Source organism: Diachasmimorpha longicaudata, chromosome 7 (assembly GCF_034640455.1).
Source record: "Diachasmimorpha longicaudata isolate KC_UGA_2023 chromosome 7, iyDiaLong2, whole genome shotgun sequence".
In the NCBI taxonomy this organism is placed as follows: Eukaryota; Metazoa; Arthropoda; class Insecta; order Hymenoptera; family Braconidae; genus Diachasmimorpha; species Diachasmimorpha longicaudata.
In genome coordinates, this window is record NC_087231.1 from 9,325,655 (window position 1) to 9,344,612 (window position 18,958).

The window sequence follows — 18,958 nt, forward strand, 5'->3', positions numbered from 1 at the left end:
GCTGGAAGTAGGGACCTCTGTGTGTCATGGGTGGAATCCGCTAGTCACATCTCAAAGTCCTATTCTTTCCTTTTGGAGTACATCTAGACGTTTTTTTTTGTGATTGCACTCTTGTGTAGGTCCAACCACTATCCCTCCCCATCAAGAATAATTTAGATGTTCAATCGTGCATTTTCATTGGATAATTAATTTCCGAGGGTTGCAATAAATACATGTGCTCAGTGAGGGGATGTTGTGGGTGAACTATTGTGCTTGTTGATTGCTTGATGTGAGCCAGCGTGATTCAATTATTTTTGATTGAACGGTGAATACAAGTGAATGTGAGAAAGTACGATTAGTCTCCTTTTTATTTTAAAAACTTGTGAGTTAGTTCTTCGAATAAAATCGCTGGTGGAAGTTGACGTTTGTGAACAGATGTCTTAGCCGTCGATGACTCGGGCTGTTGCAAAGTTGTGTTGAAAAAAGCTGTTGAGAAGTTGTGAGCTGCATGTGTGAAATGCTAGCACTGGTGTAACGTAAGTGTCGATCCTTTTTTTTTGGCGAGTGAAGCACTCAGCATACGCCCATTCGTGGGTACAGTTGAGTCTTTACATAATTTTATGAGATAATTGATGATTGTGATAAGGGAATTACTCAATTTTTAATCATCCATGATTCCAGGGCCACTAGTGATGAGGGGTTTCTAAGGTGTTACACGAGGATTTACTGAAGAATCTTTCCTTGGGTCTCGTTGTGAGATAAATAGTGAAATCATGACGGAGTATAAACTTGTAGTTGTTGGAGCTGGTGGTGTTGGCAAATCAGCGCTTACTATTCAACTTATTCAAAATCATTTTGTCGATGAATATGATCCCACGATAGAGGATTCGTATAGGAAACAGGTAATTGTTGTTTTTGTTGGGCGGATTGGGAAGATTTTCAATGCCATTCTGATCGTGTTGTGTCATCGCTCTGTCACTTGTAAAGAAAAAAAAACTGGCTATTAAGCTTCATCAAGTGGTGGAATGTTATGACTCATTCGGCCACAGATCGACTGGATTAGGAATGCAGTGGAGAACTTTTGTTTTATTGGCGAATTAATTCATGAAATTTTGGGGAGTCTGATCGCTTTGTTTGGGGTGCCTTTGTAGGTTGTGATTGATGGGGAGACCTGTCTCTTGGATATATTGGATACTGCGGGACAGGAGGAGTACAGTGCAATGAGGGATCAGTACATGAGAACTGGAGAGGGATTTCTGTTAGTTTTTGCTGTTAACTCGGCGAAAAGTTTTGAGGTGAGTTGTTTATAATGAATGCGGTTTCTCATTAATTTTGCCGATTGAAAGGTTCGTGGGGCGCATGGATCGATGTCTCGCGACATACGCTAGATATATCATGTATTTGTTGATTATGGACGTATCTAGGGAATGTGGGGGATTTTCTTTGTTGTAAAACCGTCCGTCAAGATTCTTCGTTCGGAACATTATCTATATCACAACAACACACAGACCTTTCATTAATAATCTTAACGAGAATGGAAAAGCAGAGAATGTCGACCTACGCTGATTATTACCTATTCAATTTTACGCATATTTCATAATAAACTATAATATGTAAAAAGCAACAGACTTTTTGATCATGAAATTATTTGAAAAGTTCAAGGAGTCGGAAAAAATGAGTCTTCACCCCTCAAATAGTCCCTTCCGAGAACTTTAATCAACAAATTTGTTTTTCGACTAAATTTTAGGATATAGGAACCTATAGGGAACAAATCAAAAGAGTGAAAGACGCTGAGGAGGTGCCCATGGTATTAGTCGGTAATAAATGTGATCTACAACAATCATGGGCTGTAAATATGTCACAGGCGAGAGAAGTTGCGCGTCAATACGGTGTACCATTTGTTGAGACATCAGCTAAGACACGAATGGGTGTGGATGATGCTTTTTATACACTGGTGAGTAATCAAATAAACCCATAGACCACATTCGTCCCATAATAACAGCTCTGAGAGCATCCAGTGGGGGTGGATAATAACCACGTCCAATTAATAACATTTGTTGAAACACCTCAGGTGCGAGAGATACGAAAGGACAAGGAGCACCGTGGCAAGGAGAAGAGAAAACGTCAAAGAGCTGGTAATTCAGGCCGCAGGAGACCCAGGTGCTGTCTTCTGTAAGCACCGCCACCAGTTCTACGTCATTGGATGCTGATCACAAAGAACTCATAATGAAATCGTGCAAGCTTTAAGAAGAAAAGACAGAGAGTAGTGGAACAGGTGTTTAGGGAATTAAAAAATATGCACAGTTTTTCCGTAGCTTGCCTCCAATCCTCCAACATCTCGAAGGATTTAAATGAAACTAAGCACAATTTTCTCTATTGAAGCAAAATGATTGATTGGGGTGAGACTATTAGAAATTCTTTCGAATAATGGGAGTTTCAACTGATTTTGAAGAATACAAAGAGTAAGAATTCGCACAAGAAAAAAATACCTTCATTGTTCTTATGTTAATTTCCATAAATTAGTCCAGAGAAATCAATTTGTGAGATGTTGACTCCTTGGCATTCCAGAATATTGCAAAAATGTCTGGGTTAATGATTACGAGATGATTTTTAAAAATAACATGCACAATTTTTTTTATGGGAGAGAAATCATTCGAGCCATTGAAATTACTTCTAGACGATCAAATAATAAAAATCATCTTGTAATTATTGTGCTAAACATGCGTGCAAACATTTTGGGAAAGAGGGTGCCCTAATGTCTCATAATTTGAGTACAGCAAACCGATTTCGATCTCATGCTTTTTTTTCTCGTGCTAGTTATCACCTTTTTGTATATAATAATTTAGAAAATGCATACTATATAGCAAGTGAAATTCCCAGACTCAATTTACAGTAGTTTCCCCTCAGATTGACAATTTCAATCAGTATCTGGTACTGTGTAATACAAAAAATAATTAAATTTGTATTCCTCGTTGTTTATTCTAAGGTGAAAGAATACCCTGAATCGACATTAGTCAGGAAAATTTAATAGCGTTTATAATGAGCCAGTGAATTTTTTTAAGCCGATAAAGACAGTTTTAATCGCGCAAATTTTTTCCCCCTCGTTAATCACGGTATGGTAGCCCAATCATTTATGTTACACTGCATGATATTTTAAGTTCCTTTTTATGATGTTTTTCTGCCGCAGAATGAAGCAATTCATGTGCCAGACGACAATACGGTTGCCACAGAGAGAAAGAGAGAGAAAGGGGAGAGTAGTAATTTTTATTAATGAATATTTTTCACCTTAGTTGACTTGAGAAGTCATTTTTTTGATTAATCATGTTTTTCATTGGATTTCGAGGGTCACGATAATTAATTAAAATATGACGTAATATTTCGCAATATGTAGGTATAGATATTGCTACAATTTTATTGTAAATATAAGATGCAAAGGGCCTGGACTGTTTTAAATCAATTTGAACTTTTTTTTCTCATTATCTTGTTGTATTCACTAGATTTGTTGTAATCGAACGTGCTTTTTTCACGTCAAAGCCAATGTGCGTTATTTTTTTTTATAACAAAAGGACAAAAATCAGGTTCATGCCTATAAGATTGCCACCTAACTTTTGAGTCAAATTTATAGTATGTACAATTTTTAATTATAATATCTAACGATTTTTCGAATGCTACGAACCTATAGACTTCAATATCATGCGAATCGACGAACGATTTATCTAAAAGATTCTATAGGTAACAGAGATAGTGTTCACTAGTTTTTCATATCGATGAATGGATGAATAAAAATTTGAAGTTACGATATTTAGAAGGGAATTCCGTCTGGAAATCTGATAATTTACACGTCGCATTCGATAATAGACCCTTTTAATCTTCAATCATGCCATTCAGTGGCATTATACTGTGAATTCTGCAACGATGCAAATATATAGTTAGTCGTAAGATAATTCAATTGAATCAATAAAAGAACGTTTATATAAATGAGTGTATTTTCTGTTCTTCGCTAATAGATCCATCAATTTTTTCTCTTCGCCTTTTCTTTGCTTTTGGGCCTCCTACCGCGAAAAGACCCCCAGCCCAGCTACCCACGTTATGCGTGGTAATTACCGACGATGGTGAACGTGCCTTACCGACGGGCACGTAGTTCATGTGCCACTGCTACTAAATTTTGCAATTTAGCAATCTAACCCATAATCTTTGCTAACGGTAACTGAGAGGTTATCATACAGCGCTATGCACCAGTGCGGCAGTACCGACAATCCTTGTGGGCCGCCGAGTACGAATTCATGAAGTCGCCAATGGTTTTTTTTCGTAGTCGCCGAAATGAAAACCTAAACATTTTATTTAAGAAGGAATTAAAAATATATCAAAGTTGGACGCTGTTACGAATTCTCATATTGACTACTACATTTTCATTCTGTTCTTGATTTTAAAAAGATGTTTCCATATTTTTTTGAATCGTTATGACTTCAAAATTTTGAAATAAAAATTTGCTACACTTTAGACTGAAAAAAATAAATAATTCAACGTTTCTTCCACCAATGCTCCCCTTCATTGTTCTAGTAAGACCACAAATAGAAAATAATGGAAGAAGAAAACAGTTGTCGCATTTTCCATTCTCCAAAGACAAATGTATTTTTCACGTCCTATAAATATCGCCTTCGCGTGGGCTCTACATCCGTCAACCTAAATACGTACATTGTCACTTGTACCTCGTTCAAAAAAATCTTCTGCAGCCTCCTCGGGACGACTATTAGCTATTGCCTATTTTTTTTTTCGACCCAAATGTATTGCGGCTGTTTGCAAACACATGCGATTTATTTCTTCCAAATTTCCACGATACTCTGAAGCTGATCCACCGGCAGAAGAGGACGGCGCGGTGTGAGTCGTGGGGAAACGTCGGGGAGATGAAGCGCTCGGCTCGTCTACCCGAAATAACCGAGAGCCAGTTGGTCTACTCCCTCTCTCATTCGTAAACCGAATTTTTTCATTCTCTTCGCAAAACTAAAAACTTCCACGTAGATCACTCTTTTCCAAGTTTATTTTTTAATTCGCGTAGTGCACCCCATCGTCCATCAGGCCGCCCTGGTCTCTCTACAGCCGGTGAAACGCGGGTGTAAACGTTTACTAAAAGGAGGAGGGAAATTATTGGAAATCGACAGAATAAAAGGGACAGAGAGGCAGGAGAAAGGATTGCCGAGTGGGAGAGCTTTCCACGGGGTTTACCAAAGTGGAATTACAAAAGGTGTTACGAAAGCCCTCCAGTGGCTCCCAGGGGTGTCTTTAAATTCAACGTTGTGAGGAATTTTATTTCCACCAGTGTAACCACACCGGATCCACGAGAAGAACAGCAAAACGAAAAACGTGTGTTTATCCTGCAGATAAGATTTCCCATTATTTATCAGATTTATTTCATCTGAAGCCTTCATGTACCGGGGGTTATTCTGCTGTTGTGTGTCATCGGTGCTTATTAAGCAGTAGGGAAGTTAAATTCTTTTAGTATCTGTGAGCTGCGGGCCAGCCACCACCAAAGTGCCTAAAATAACCTTATTTCATCTGCGGTTGTGATTCACTTGGTTTAGCCGATGCATCGTTAACAACATTCACAGCTCCTTCGTCTGTGCTAACTTTCATTGATGGGTTATTATCGCTCCTATATTTTATTAAATTCACAAGCTATTATTCGATAGAGGAAAAGAATAGTTGACTCCATTAAACATTTTTTCGTCGTTTACGCATCCCCCATGGTTTCTCGTAAATTAAAACCGATGGCACACAGCTGCGTATAAACCATAAGCTCTGTTTTTCACGTTTCGTTTCATTGCGTAAAAGCAGGAAATATTGGATACTAAAATCGGTGAGCGCCAGTGTCGTCGTAACGGAAGTGAAGACCGACTGGTTTACGTCGAGACTCGGAACTACAATACCATCCCCATACCATTCTTCAGCGAATAAATAACAAAAAGAATAACGAGAAAACCCGGAAGAGAAGAAGAGGCCGGAGACTGCAAAGAGTTTGACGCTTGCGCAACGTGCTAGAGAGGGGTTGTTGAATTCCATAGGAGGATTTGCTCGCCTATTCCAATACTCCAGCCACGACAACCCCCTCGTTGTCTCGACTCTTGGGACATATTCACAGCTGTCTCCAGTCGGCGCACGAACTTCCACGGGTGATTGTCGCGCTGGTACCGCGATAACGACGATCAACATGCAAAGAAGAGGCTGGTTTACGTGACTGGTTCCCCTTCCTTTCCCAATAATTTTCATCGTCGTTTTGTTGAGTTCCTGATCAATTGTGAATTCGAGTGAGTGACAGGGGAGTGATTTTTTAGTGATTTGTTTCATCCGGAAACAGGTGTATCGGTGATACACACGATCCGGTACACGAGGTCCGAGGATGGCCGACAGCGAGGGTGGATCCGAACAGGATGACGTATCATTCCTTCGTACGGTGAGTTCAAAATTTATTTATTAGATTTTTCAGTCATTCATTGTTTTACGTTCACATATTTTTGCTTTCCAATTTTTCAATTTTTCTATAGTCAACAACCCCCAACTGAGTCTAGTATAAAATAAAGGAGTCGTCGCTCTTCGGAGAGGACATGTATTGGAAAAACCAGAGCAAAACCCTCATCCGTTCAACTCGTTTTTTTACCAATAGAAAATAGTTTTCAGAGGACATCAATAGGATCTGATTCCTCTGTAGAATTTATTCTTTTATTGAGTTTATGTAGAAGTTCGTGGACGGATGTTTTCTTAGTTTATTTATCCGATTCTTTTGAAAGAAAAAAATGGGCTGACGAAACTTGGAAAATTTATCTCGATGATTTACTGCAGAACCTGACAAGAATTTGGCGCCAACTAGAATAGGTCCTTCGCGGTAGCGGTAGTTGATAATTTTTCCACAAAGACAAATACTAAAAATGCCCCAGAATGGACTTTATGGATTTAAATAAGTGAATGGACAGTGTAATTTTTTATTTATTTTTTCTACAATTGTTCTTCCACTTTGGAAAAGCATAATCACTACAACAGATTCTCCTTGTGAATTCAATCCTCTTCTTGAAAATCCTCTTACAAAGCGGGCACAATACAGAATATATTCATGCCATTTGGGCACTTGGCTCGTGTCGATTGTTCTCCCTTCGCTTCTTCAAGGGAAAACTCACTACAATTGAAGCACTTCAACACAGCGTTGACCCTGACCGCAGCTGGTGTTGCGTTTTTTTAAATTTATTTATTCCACATTTTTTCCAAGGTTCTGAGAGGGGTTGCATGTACACACGCACCATTGACTGCGATCACAGCCCTATTGTTTCATCGCTCTTTTTCACCCTTCATAATCGTTTTTCATCCGCGTCTGATGGAACCGTAGGGAACCCTTTAGACTTTATTTTCAAACAATTTTATTTTTCTTGGAAAGACCAGACTATTAAATATCGTCACTCTCCCTCTCGTTCCATTCTATATCGACACATCACCCCAGATTGTATTGGTGCGAACGTATCGACCTTATTAAGTCAAGATATAGAGCTAATGGAAGAGAAGAGAGGGCAGTCGATTGGGTACAGGCCGTTGGTCATCTGGAGCCGATAAATCACTTTTTATAGAGCACAAAGGACTGGGCTACGTCGGGAAAACACGTACTGAGAATCTTCAGCGAGTTTTATCAATGTTTTCACACGTGGCGAGTCATATTCCCTTTTTCTTTCAATTTTCAGTCTATCAGATGTGCCAGTTACTGCCCAAAACAATCCCTATCTTCAGTATTTGTTTTTTTTTATTGTTCAGAATTTTATAACCCACGATACGATGAGTGCCACTCATTAATGCCATCGCGTCAGCGCTGACGATAGGGAGATTATCAATTTTATTACGCGAGATTTATGTTATCATGCTGATCACTGCCTAAAGCTAATTCTTCCTTCTACTGCTATTTTACAACTGTTTTATGTTATCCGCTGGGAAAATGTCTCTTCGTGCCGTTCCATGAAATAATTTATTGCGAGGAGATATTGCGATAATTACGCAGATGTGATACAACTGGAACAGGATTAGTTTGGCCTTCCTCTGTCAGATTGGCTCATCAAAATGTTCAGTGAAAAGCGATCATCTCCATGAATTTAATCAGCCCCAATAAACAGTGGAAGTGATCACCCGCCATTGATATGAAAACTGCAAATAGCATCTGTTGTTTGCACAGCAATCGAATTTATTCCGTAATTCAATTTCCATCATTAATTATAATCCCAATACTCATGCTACATTAGCCACGTGAATGTTTGACATTGTTTACTCCCCCGGGGTGTGGAGCCGATAATTTGGCTCACCGCGAGAAAACTCAGGCAGGTGTTATCAGTGAAGCCTGATGATACCAACGCCACTCACCGCAACTCCCCTGCAGTAATAACGTTGGCTCCAATTTTTCCGTAACATTATGCAGGTGCCTCCATTAGAGTTTCCTATCTGAAATAGGATTTTCCGTGAGCAGAACATTTACAAAGGAGTAAATGTGATTTTAATCTGTTTACTGGGGCGGTTTAATGGAGGAATCATAAAAGGGGTTTATAATTTATCGGTTTGAATTTCCGAAAACGTAAACGGGCTTTTTTTGGCAGCCGGGAAATATTTTTTAGGAACAAGATAATTTGTATAATATAATTCCGATTAAAATTACTGTGGTGTCCTGCACTCTCGGTGCAAACTGCGAGCCTGAGGAAAATTACAAAAAAAATGGCCCCCAAGATAATGGCCGTGATAATAAAAATTTGATCCTTAACCCGTCTGGTTTAGCAGTTTCATTTCCACTCACTTAGCAAGATCCACGGGATCGTTTGGCACTCCTTCTCTGTCTTTTTGCACTCTCTAGTCGCGCTCTTTTTATGTAATCCGCCTTCTCCGCGGCCGACATACTGCACCATTTCTTGCCGGCCTCCCGAGCTACCTCGGTCACCTTTTTCGATGGATTTTTGAAATACTCAGTCAGATAATAAATGATAAAGGGATTGACGGAGCGTGGCATCTTTTTTCTTCTCGCTCTTCGGGGTTTCTGGATGGGTTTACAGTTACAAGACTTTGATTTTTGCTCGGCTTTCTTATCAGGCTCCTGCTTCTTCGGTAGACACGTATCGGCTGACGGTCGCCTGGAGAAAAATGATTCTGTCTCTGCATTTCCCGGCCCTTCGTCAATATTTTCGCTGCAAATTAGAGATAAATAATTATACGAAGTTCTGCACGGAAATAGTCTCTCCACAAGTGTGTGTTCGGAACAGGTTCCATTAACTGAACTGAAAAAAAAAAATAAATCGCAAAACGTCCGACCAAGTTGCATAATTAACTTCCCAATAAGGAAAGTTATTTTAAACACAATTTGCACTTCCACCGCAAGCAATTTCAGTCCTATTTCGCTAGAAATTCAATAGAATTCTGTCGTGAAAGCGCGTGATTTTTTTTTCACACGGTTGTTTCATTCGAATTGTCTCAAGCTGCGTCGGAAAGTTAGTGAAAGCGTCGTTGAGCGTGATCACTGCATGGTGGGGTGATCATCAGGGTAAATTCGTGAATTAGGATGAGACTCAGCTGGTTATATATTTTTTTCAGGGAACAACGCGGATATTTAATAAGCTCTCCTGCTCATTTAACTAGAGCCAATTTATTTCTACTCGGATTTACTTATTTCGTTCGCTGCACAGAGATTTTGTTTTTGTCCCCAGTGTCTACTGGGTCGGAATATGCTCTTGATCAATCCGACGCATTGGCGCAGCTCCAAAAGTTTATATAGTCAGCCTGCAGGGAGACTGTCATTGCTGCAAGCTGTACAACAGTTGATTGATCGATTCTATTGGAATGCTCTTTTGGCTTGACCTTCGCGGGTATTTTGAATACAATCGGATCAATGCTCGGATCAACTGCTGTTCCAACGAACTTAATTACTAGTTTGCACTCTCGAATTTCTCATTTTCGCAATAACTTTTTTTTGTCGGAGCGGGTGGGGTAAAATCGTAGGACTGATGATCGTGTTCAGTTTTTGATGGTGATCAGACGCCCAGAGGGTCAAAGCCCTGACATAATCAACCATTACACTCGTTTTACCGCACCTCTCCCTACCATCTCGTACCCTATTCAATTAATCGTAACAATTGGCTTGAATTTCGGAATTGAATTTCAAGTGCAATCCACTTTATCGTTGCATTGGATCATTTGAAACATTTTCGTATTTCTCACGGTACTCGAAAGATACTCGGAAATTCGAAACACGATTCAAACTGTCTACTCGAGCGCTCTGATCGATATAGCAACAGAGAGATGCTTCCGTTGACTCGAGATTTTCCGATTGGCTGCCCTCACTCCGGCAACCGAACGTCCACGGCAACGAAAAATGAAACGAGAGGACGAATAATGTACGTGCATTTTTATACACCGTCATACGAAATTCATTGATTAAATTAGCAAATCGACGGGTTCGGTAAAACACTTTCCTCGATGGAAAAAAATTCATTCACCGGAAAGGGAGCATCGGGAATTTGAGATGACTGAAATGCCTGTTGGACGGGTAGATCTACTTTAAAATCCATTTCACTTCTCAATTACATTGCACACAGTAAAATTTTCCGCGATTTTTAGGGTAATTCTTCATCAACTGTTCCTTGTGTGCACCATAGAATAAATCCAGAGTGAATGTTAACTGAGTCCACGCCAAACGGCGCAGTAATAAATCACATAATTTTTCAGTCGGAGTGTATGCAATTAATTCCTTCTGGATTGAAGCACAGCGTGTACAGGAAAAATAGCCAGTGTCCCGGTATTTCAGAGAATAAATTACGAAATATACTCGCGATGTGTAAAAAATTACCTCCTCACACCAGAAATGGTACCGCCCATTTTTTTATTGCGTGTCTAAAAAAAATCATCAAACAACTCCGGCGGATAATTTCCTCCGGAAATTCGAATATCTCATCGCTAATATTCCACCTTCGTCGATGAAGTTGAAGCAGAGGCGGTGGTAATGTAGGTGCGGGGGGTTTGGGGAGAGACAGGAGAATTTAAATGGGTGAAAATCCATCAGTTCCTGGAGGTTAACTCACTTCTCCGGAAATGAATTAACCTTGGATTGACATTCGATTTTCGACGTTAATGTTAATTCCTTGAACTACTTGCCTGTAATCTCGTCCATTACTCTCGTAATCGTCCATTACTGCCACTGGTAAATTTGCACGATAGGATATTCGAAAAATGATCGTTTGCACTTGAAAATTTACGGTTAAAACCGAAAACCATGAACTCTGCTTTCAATCGATGCATTTTTAAACAAGTGAAGCTTTGCACTTTTTACAATCGGTAATGAACCTATCAAAATAAATCCATTTACTTGATTCTAGTAAAGTATATCCAGTGGAAATGAACCACTTTCCTGAGCGAATCGACATTCCCTCTAAACGTGGATGTGGTTTTAATCGATTATTCTCCTTTGCGTTCAAGTGTCATTGGTGAATTCCAATCAAGCAGAATTTGACATTCATTATGTTGAAGTAGCGGGAAAATGTAATTTCCCGAAAATCAATTATCCTCCAGTAATTGCCTGACTCGGATGTCCCCAAAGAACTTGTCGAACGACAGGAGAAAAACTCGAGGAAATGTCCTTCGGTAAAACCTTGACTCAACCTTAGCAAATAGAAACCATTTATGGCCAAATCGATAGAAGGGTTTGATGCTCCAGAAACCCGTGAACGTTTCCCTGTAGTTCAGTTTCCCGGATGAAAACAAAAATGCTGATAGACAGAATTCGAGGGACATTCGGGCTTATCGTTGCGGGTGAAGATATTATGAAAAGGAAACTGTCGATAGATTTATTTTCAATGCCCGGGGGCTCGGCGATTATCGAAAGTTTACTAATTCACATTGTAATCTCTATGCGGATGACGATTCGGGTCAACACATTCCGACGATTCCGTAGTTAACCCAAACCCGAACGACTAACCCTCTGAACGTAAATAACTCCTGCCCTCGCTTGCCCATGACGATGGATGACCACACGACCACTGGACTACTGGAAGGACATCCATCTCTCCCTGAAGCCCTAGGCACAAGAGAGCAGGGATAAGCTCCGTATTTTAGGAGACCGCAGAAATATCTAGTCCCGAGTGTGTAATCGTCCTTGACCTAGGTCTCTGGTTTACACCGGAAGTTGATGTTGCGCGCGCCGTTTCCGGGTCTTCCGGCTGTATGCATTGGGTCCATGATTCATCCTCTCACACTACCACACACTCGAGAGTTTCTCCATTCATTCAATTATTCAACGCCTCGCTCCACTGCCTCCCGTTGCCTCCACATGTTCTGGATTTATTAAAAGTTTACTTTCGTCCGTCTCATCGTTAATCATCCAAGCCATTGTTTGGATGGATTAAATTTGAGATGCGCAGCACTCTCGAGTCATTGTAAAAATTTTTTTTTTGATGGATTAAACTTCACGGAGCTGTGTCTTTATTACGGAGTAGTTTTTGTGGGAATTTTAATTTTTAGATGTGAATCGGGTTTTTATATCCGCAGAGGGAGCTAGATATGTCACAAAGTTCTAACATTTCAAGATTTTTACCTGAAGCAAGAATTACACCTGAAGATAAATTTAATAAAAATGGTCTGGACACTCCCAATTTCTCTCCTCGTCTTTGTAATTGGAGTGTTACAGGTTCGATAGACAATCACTCGTGACATTTTCTTACTCCAGTCACCATGTCAGGGCTCTGTAGTGTACTATCTTACCCCAACCTTCAAGGTTGTAAGAATTGTCTTTATATTGTCTCAGTTATCACTCAGCACTCGACAAAAGCAACACAAAAACAGTTTTTCTTTTCCGCGATCATTAATTCTGAAGTACATAAAATGGAAACACTTGGCTGAAGGTCCTTGGGCGATGGCCAATTGCATGGTCATATTGGAAAGTGCAACAAAGTCTTTGTAAAAACAAAATAAATAGATCGGTTTCGTGCGGTAACAGGATATTTTCCCTTTAATCTGATGTAATTAATTAATATCCTCTCAGCAATCAACAGAATCAAGAGTCGACGGGAGTCAGTCGGCTCTCAATTTCGTCTCTTAGAATTTCGTTCTAAAGTTTCTGGCTATCCTGTACAGATAGGACCTGACCTATAAACTTTATCGAGATTAAGTTTGAAGAAACTTCATTTCATAGAGGAAACGCTTCGAGAGAATTCAATATTTTTCGTGGGGTATAATGAACCTTCCTTTTGCAATCGATTTTACCATTCGTCTAAAGTTGCATTTCCGTACTTTCGATTTCTTGATGTTTATTGGGTTGATATAACTGTCAGAGGAATTTAAATAGAATTTTGAAATTTCTGGACTTCAGTCTTGAAATTTATCACTACTATTATGATTTGATTTAGACTTTCGTGCAAATCGTAGCTTTGGCGGCTAAACAGGTTATGCAATTTTCATTTTGTATTTGAGTCTTCAACTATCAATTTTGTTTTCTCTATGACGTTCAATATCGACAGTGGGCCCTTAACAATTTATGAATAGATATTACGGGCGTTTCGTCAATTGCCAGTTCGCGTGACTGAGGTCGTTCTGAATGTCTCCAAATTTAATGCAATCGAACCCTCGCTATCAATTTTATTTTTTCGCGAGGTATTTGTTCGACAAAAATGCAGAGTGTCATAGGGAAATGTCCTGAAAGAGTTTACGTGTCAAGATATACTCGCGTGTTACTGGAATTTAACCTCGGTTATGTTAATTCATCCTTTTAACAGTGAATTATTTATGTCTTGCATAAAATTATAGTCGGCTATTATCCCTCACGCGGTGCAATGCTATCGACCACCCTGTGGCGATGATAAATGATTCTGAACCACATAATTTCCCGGTAATATTCTTGATAAACCCGCAAATATGAGAAACTTGAATGCCAAAGGGTGTGACAATTGTATTGTCGAGATATTCCATTAGAATCCCGGGGAAACATCGGGGATCCAACGCCTCGTCGATGAATTCTTGAGCTCAGCCAAATTTGTTTTGGCACGTACGACTGCCCTGAGAATGAACGGTTGACATGTATTTAGGTTTGGATCGTCTTTCTGTGATTTCGTAAATGAAATTTTAGCTCTAGCGAACGGATCTACCCTATCATTGCTACGCTTTCGGGGGAGGAGCGTCATTAGAAGATAGTGATGACTCATTCCGGTAAAATTTAGCACGAAACTCATTGACTAAAAATCTTTGTTAGATGTCCGTAAAAAAATTATATTAGTGCTTAACGAATTCGCTAGAAAAATGTGAGGGATTTTGAAATTTCAAACTCGTACACTCGGTAAAGCTCGAGGGAAAAGCACAATTGAGGGAAAAGCCTGAGCAAGTGTATCGGCCGTCCCTTGAGAGACACTCGGGTGGACAATAGAACCGTGAGAATTAGTGTTATAAAATTCGGCCTCCATGGGGAAGATTAAAGCCACGTCCTTCGCGTGCCAACCCCTGTGCTCTAAGCCCAGAGCCACTCCCGCCACTATGAAATATCTCCCTCATTTTTCCCTTATCATGACAAAGGATATAATTAAACCACCATAATAACTCGTTTTATGAAAATGTAATATAATATTTTTTCTGCGCGTCTCTTCACTCAATTTTCTAATTATCGAGAAAAGTTGATGTAAAAACGGTTGACAAAGTGTACGTTATTGTCCCCACTAGGTGAATTTAATGATCCTCTCCGGGCAAATCGCCCGGAAATTGCACAGGAAATTTCCCTTATCTTCTATCAATGTTTCCTCATCAATTTTACTACTTTCCTTTGCAGGAAGATATGGTATGCTTATCCTGTACGGCCACAGGTGAAAGAGTATGCCTCGCTGCCGAAGGGTTTGGCAATCGCCACTGTTTCCTGGAGAACATAGCCGACAAGGTAGCCTAGTGACTTCCATTAAGGAGAGTCCATTTCTCTATTCCAAAAATAAATATATCCCTTTGGAATTTTCAGAATATACCTCCCGACCTTTCACAATGTGTCTTCGTGATAGAGCAGGCCCTGTCAGTGCGTGCATTGCAGGAGTTGGTCACGGCTGCTGGTTCCGAGACGGTAACGTAGACGAAAAATCTACCTAGCCCCCTAATTGCACTATATTTCTCCCAAAAACGTGAATAAAAAATTGTTACAAATGAGTAGATTTTTTTAATTTTTCTGTGTACGCAGTCTGTATATGAGGCTTCGAGATGTGGCCATTTTTCACTGAATTGTACAGTTAAAAAATTCATCATTGTTGCATTGACTCTATACATAGCTAATTCTGTATTGAAGTGATAGAATCTGAGTGAAGTTAATTCTGGCCATTCTCCACTTTTTAAGAGCTCTTTTGTAGAGTGCGATGAAAAGCTACAAAAAATGTATTCAATCCAGAATTAATATGAAAAGTCAATAGAGTGCGGAGACTATTTCCCTATTTTTTTTACAATAATTTCTCCTATTAATAATTGACAAAAATATTACTAAACAATTAAGAATCTACGATTGACTTGCATCAATGAAATTTTAATCAACAGAATCGCGCACGATACAATTTGAAAGAAGAAGTCAGACAATTGAAAAATGCATGTTGTCCAATTGCGATAAAAAGGAGACGAACGAAATACAAGACAGTTCTAAATGCATCCGCGTGTTGCATCCATCCCTCCAAAATATCGCATGTGTCAATGTCACCCTTGAATAGGTCAATGAGACGCACACAAATGTTCACACTCCCTCATCAGTCATTGTTACATAGATCACTCCATCAAAAACATCAACGAAAAATCTACAAAAGAGAATTCCCCTCATTAATCATCATTCATTTAATGACTTTACAAAATAGAAGATATTTTCATCTGTCAGTAATTCATCTCGTTCTGTGTTTTTTTCATTTCCAGCAAGAAGATACCCTAGTAAGTACTTCGTTTCAAGCATGGGTTATGAATTTCCTTAATTAATAAAACGTAGCGGTAATGTTTTTCTCTGTGTCCTGAGGCTTACTTTTGTTTCATTATTCATGCAAGTTGGACAAATATATTCCCACGTTACTCCTCAATAGCTGCATGCCCTTTGTAGATATAGTGCACACAAATGATTAAATTAATTAATTTCTCACTGTTGGAGAGAACTCGTGTAATGAAGTACTATTATATTTGAAGCTCTTTCACGTATTCATTGACGTATTATATTTTGCTGTTACCTGAACTGAATTATAGATCATGGTGATTTTCTAACTGAGAAGAAAATATTTTGGGAAGCATATTGTTACTTTACTCGAGGAACATTCTGTCTAAAATGTTTCAAGAACAAAATATTTAACACTAAAAAAATGATACCGAGAGATTCTGTATTTTTTTAAAAACGAAGGACAATGGGAATACAGAACTTGCATGATTTTTTTTTAAATATTTTTTTAATCGCAAGTTTTGGCCTTCATTGATTAATTCTGTATTCATAAAAAGTAGAAATATCGCTGGCTAATTAATGTTTGGAGACAAGAGACACTTCTCTGAAAATTTTTTCTTCCTCTGTGTAACATCATTCAGAAGTGGGATAGTTCGAGGACGTGAGCCCACAATCGAAACAATTAGTTTTTGACCAATACGTTCACACGTAAGTGATACAGACCGATGTCTAGAGACAATGTCTCTGTAGAAATTCTGAGGATATCTTACTGAAATTGCGAAATATTTTTCAAAAACTGATTCAAGTGGAATGGACTCATTTACTCCACTGAATTCACTATTGTGAGGATGTTGATCAATGAATATGTGTATTCTGACGACAACTAACATCCTAGGGTCACTGGAAATTTGTGTATTTTAGGGGAAAGGTACGGGATCAGGACACAGAACTCTACTATATGGAAATGCTATTCTCCTCAGGCATCAAAATAGTGATATGGTAATTATGATTGTAATTCCAAAGAAGTAATATTTGTTTGTTTTCTATTGTATAATTTCTGAAATGTTGAATATGACTACAGTATCTGGCATGTCTATCAACAAGTTCATCCAACGACAAATTAGCGTTTGATGTAGGTCTTCAAGAGCACTCACACGGTGAGTAGAATGATAATTAGGGCACGAAAAATATCCTCTAATTATTTTTTAATGTAAACATTGGACAAAGAATATCCATTCCGTCTCATCGTTGGTCCCCATCCGTGATTGATCCCATTGATTTGGCAATTCTTCATATGCTGAAGTTCCGTGCTCCCCATTTAAATTGATAACTCATTCTCATCAGGTGAGGCTTGTTGGTGGACTGTGCATCCGGCATCGAAACAGAGGTCTGAGGGTGAAAAAGTTCGTGTCGGTGATGACCTTATTCTCGTATCCGTTGCCACTGAGCGATACTTGGTAAAGAGTTTCGACCCACATTGAACGAATTTCAACTTTACATGAAGTTTCTGCATTCATGGTTGTTGTCTTTGTGTTGAATAGCACACAACCAAGGAGGATGATCTGTCTGTGGTGAATGCATCGTTCCACGTTACACACTGGTCTGTACAACCCTATGGAACTGGAATAAGTAAGATGAAATACGTTGGATATGTATTCGGTGGGGATGTGTTGAGGTTCTTTCATGGGGGCGATGAGTGTCTGACTATACCGTCGAGCTGGTCTCCTGCGCCAAGTCAAAAGTAAGAGCTTTGAGAGTCTCATAGTAATTCTACCGTTAACTGAAATCAGTCTTGAACTACGTTGAATGGAGATAAAGTCTTTGCTGAAATGTCACATTTTAGATTTTTTGATAGCCCAAAGTGAAGGGAAAAAAATTGAACTCTTGAATTTTTCTAGTATTGTCATCTACGAAGGTGGTAGTGTTATGAGCCAAGCAAGATCTCTGTGGAGGCTCGAATTAGCGCGAACAAAATGGGCCGGTGGTTTTATAAATTGGCTGCACCCGATGAGAATACGACATTTGACAACTGGACGATATCTCGGCGTCAAAGAAAATAACGAGCTCTATCTGGTCGATAGGTGAGTCACATATTTGGATAAGTTCAGAGTTCGTATTTTTTAGGACACCCAATTACCTGATCTCGCTGGTAGCGTGTCGATAATCGTTTATCGGGATATCATCAGCTTAAGTATAAAATATTTTCCAACCAATTTGTATTTTTCATTTTAATGCTCGTGATCTATTTGTATAGAAACGACGCTACGATCGAGACTTCGACTTTCTGGCTGCGTCAGGAAAAAGACGACCAGAAGATTATACTCGAGGATAAGGATCTTGAAGTCATTGGCCTGCCGATTATAAAGTATGGAGACTCAACTGTTATCATGCAGCATTCTACAACGTGTCTTTGGGTCTCCTACAAGGTAATCATTGTTTTGTGTAGTTATTTATCTATTTTTTATTTTTTGTTTATGTTTGTTTATGATAATATTATTCGTTGTACGTGAATATCAGTTCTTGTGAATAGTATCGATATTTTTGATCCATAAAAATACTTGAAAATTTATGACCGGAAACAATTCCAAAACAATAATCAGATCGTTTTATGATGTAATCAGTCATACGAAACGAAGAAAAAGGGAGTGGGTAAAGTGGAGGAGAAGCAAGCGGTACTTCACGAAGAAGGAAAGATGGATGACGGTCTTGATTTCTCAAGGTCACAGGAAGAAGAGTCAAGGACTGCGCGAGTTATCCGGAAGTGCAGTAGTTTATTCACTCAATTCATCACGTGAGTCAATTCCCTAATGTCTATTGAAAAATTGATTCTCCCTGGAAAAATTGGTACCAGAAAAAAAATTTTATAATTTATGGCCTATTTTTAGAGGCCTAGAAAACCTACAGATCGATCGGAGGGCTTCCATGTTTTTCCAAAACGTTAATTTGAACGAAATGGTGATGTGTCTGGAAGACTTGATCAACTACTTTGCCCAACCGGAGGACGACATGGGTAAGGAATGTTTTTTCCAGCGAAGGTGCTGTGAAAAGCCAGAAACGAACTTC

The 18,958-nt window shown here is 39.2% G+C and overlaps 3 protein-coding genes across 13 annotated transcripts in view; 2 read left to right on the forward strand and 1 right to left on the reverse strand.

Moving 5' to 3' along the window:
• The first annotated feature begins 79 nt into the window (after positions 1-79).
• LOC135164742 (ras-like protein 1) lies at positions 80-3,957 on the forward strand. Its single transcript, XM_064125383.1, has 5 exons — positions 80-515; positions 661-881; positions 1,131-1,274; positions 1,727-1,933; positions 2,051-3,957. The coding sequence occupies exons 2-5, from the start codon at positions 753-755 to the stop codon at positions 2,153-2,155; spliced, it is 585 nt and encodes a 194-aa protein (XP_063981453.1). The 5' UTR covers positions 80-515; positions 661-752; the 3' UTR covers positions 2,156-3,957.
• Positions 3,958-4,914: 957 nt separating this feature from the next.
• The window catches only part of LOC135164534 (ryanodine receptor), a 34,468-nt gene continuing 20,424 nt past the window's right edge, over positions 4,915-18,958 (forward strand). For 4 of the 10 annotated variants that reach the window (XM_064124975.1, XM_064124977.1, XM_064124974.1 and 1 more), the window contains exons 1-13: positions 4,916-5,340; positions 5,812-6,427; positions 14,786-14,890; positions 14,966-15,064; positions 15,889-15,903; positions 16,817-16,894; positions 16,977-17,052; positions 17,240-17,352; positions 17,437-17,636; positions 17,794-17,976; positions 18,150-18,321; positions 18,517-18,686; positions 18,781-18,905. In XM_064124975.1, coding sequence (XP_063981045.1) covers positions 6,374-6,427; positions 14,786-14,890; positions 14,966-15,064; positions 15,889-15,903; positions 16,817-16,894; positions 16,977-17,052; positions 17,240-17,352; positions 17,437-17,636; positions 17,794-17,976; positions 18,150-18,321; positions 18,517-18,686; positions 18,781-18,905 — 1,390 coding nt within the window. In that variant the 5' untranslated portion in view covers positions 4,916-5,340; positions 5,812-6,373. Of the gene's footprint in view, positions 5,341-5,811; positions 6,428-14,785; positions 14,891-14,965; positions 15,065-15,888; positions 15,904-16,816; positions 16,895-16,976; positions 17,053-17,239; positions 17,353-17,436; positions 17,637-17,793; positions 17,977-18,149; positions 18,322-18,516; positions 18,687-18,780; positions 18,906-18,958 lie in introns of all 10 variants that reach the window. The other 6 variants (XM_064124973.1, XM_064124972.1, XM_064124979.1 and 3 more) reach the window with 2 other exon arrangements.
• LOC135164190 (protamine-like) lies at positions 6,946-12,766 on the reverse strand. 2 transcript variants are annotated; one of them, XM_064124294.1, is made up of 3 exons: positions 12,569-12,766; positions 8,789-9,173; positions 6,946-8,442 (listed from the first exon to the last, which is right to left on the reverse strand). In XM_064124294.1, exons 1-2 carry the CDS (start codon positions 12,685-12,687, stop codon positions 8,789-8,791), a joined length of 504 nt encoding a protein of 167 aa, XP_063980364.1. In that variant the 5' UTR covers positions 12,688-12,766; the 3' UTR covers positions 6,946-8,442. The 2 variants fall into 2 exon arrangements, with proteins under 2 accessions (XP_063980364.1, XP_063980366.1); XM_064124296.1 differs by lacking the exon at positions 12,569-12,766 and adding an exon at positions 11,134-11,259.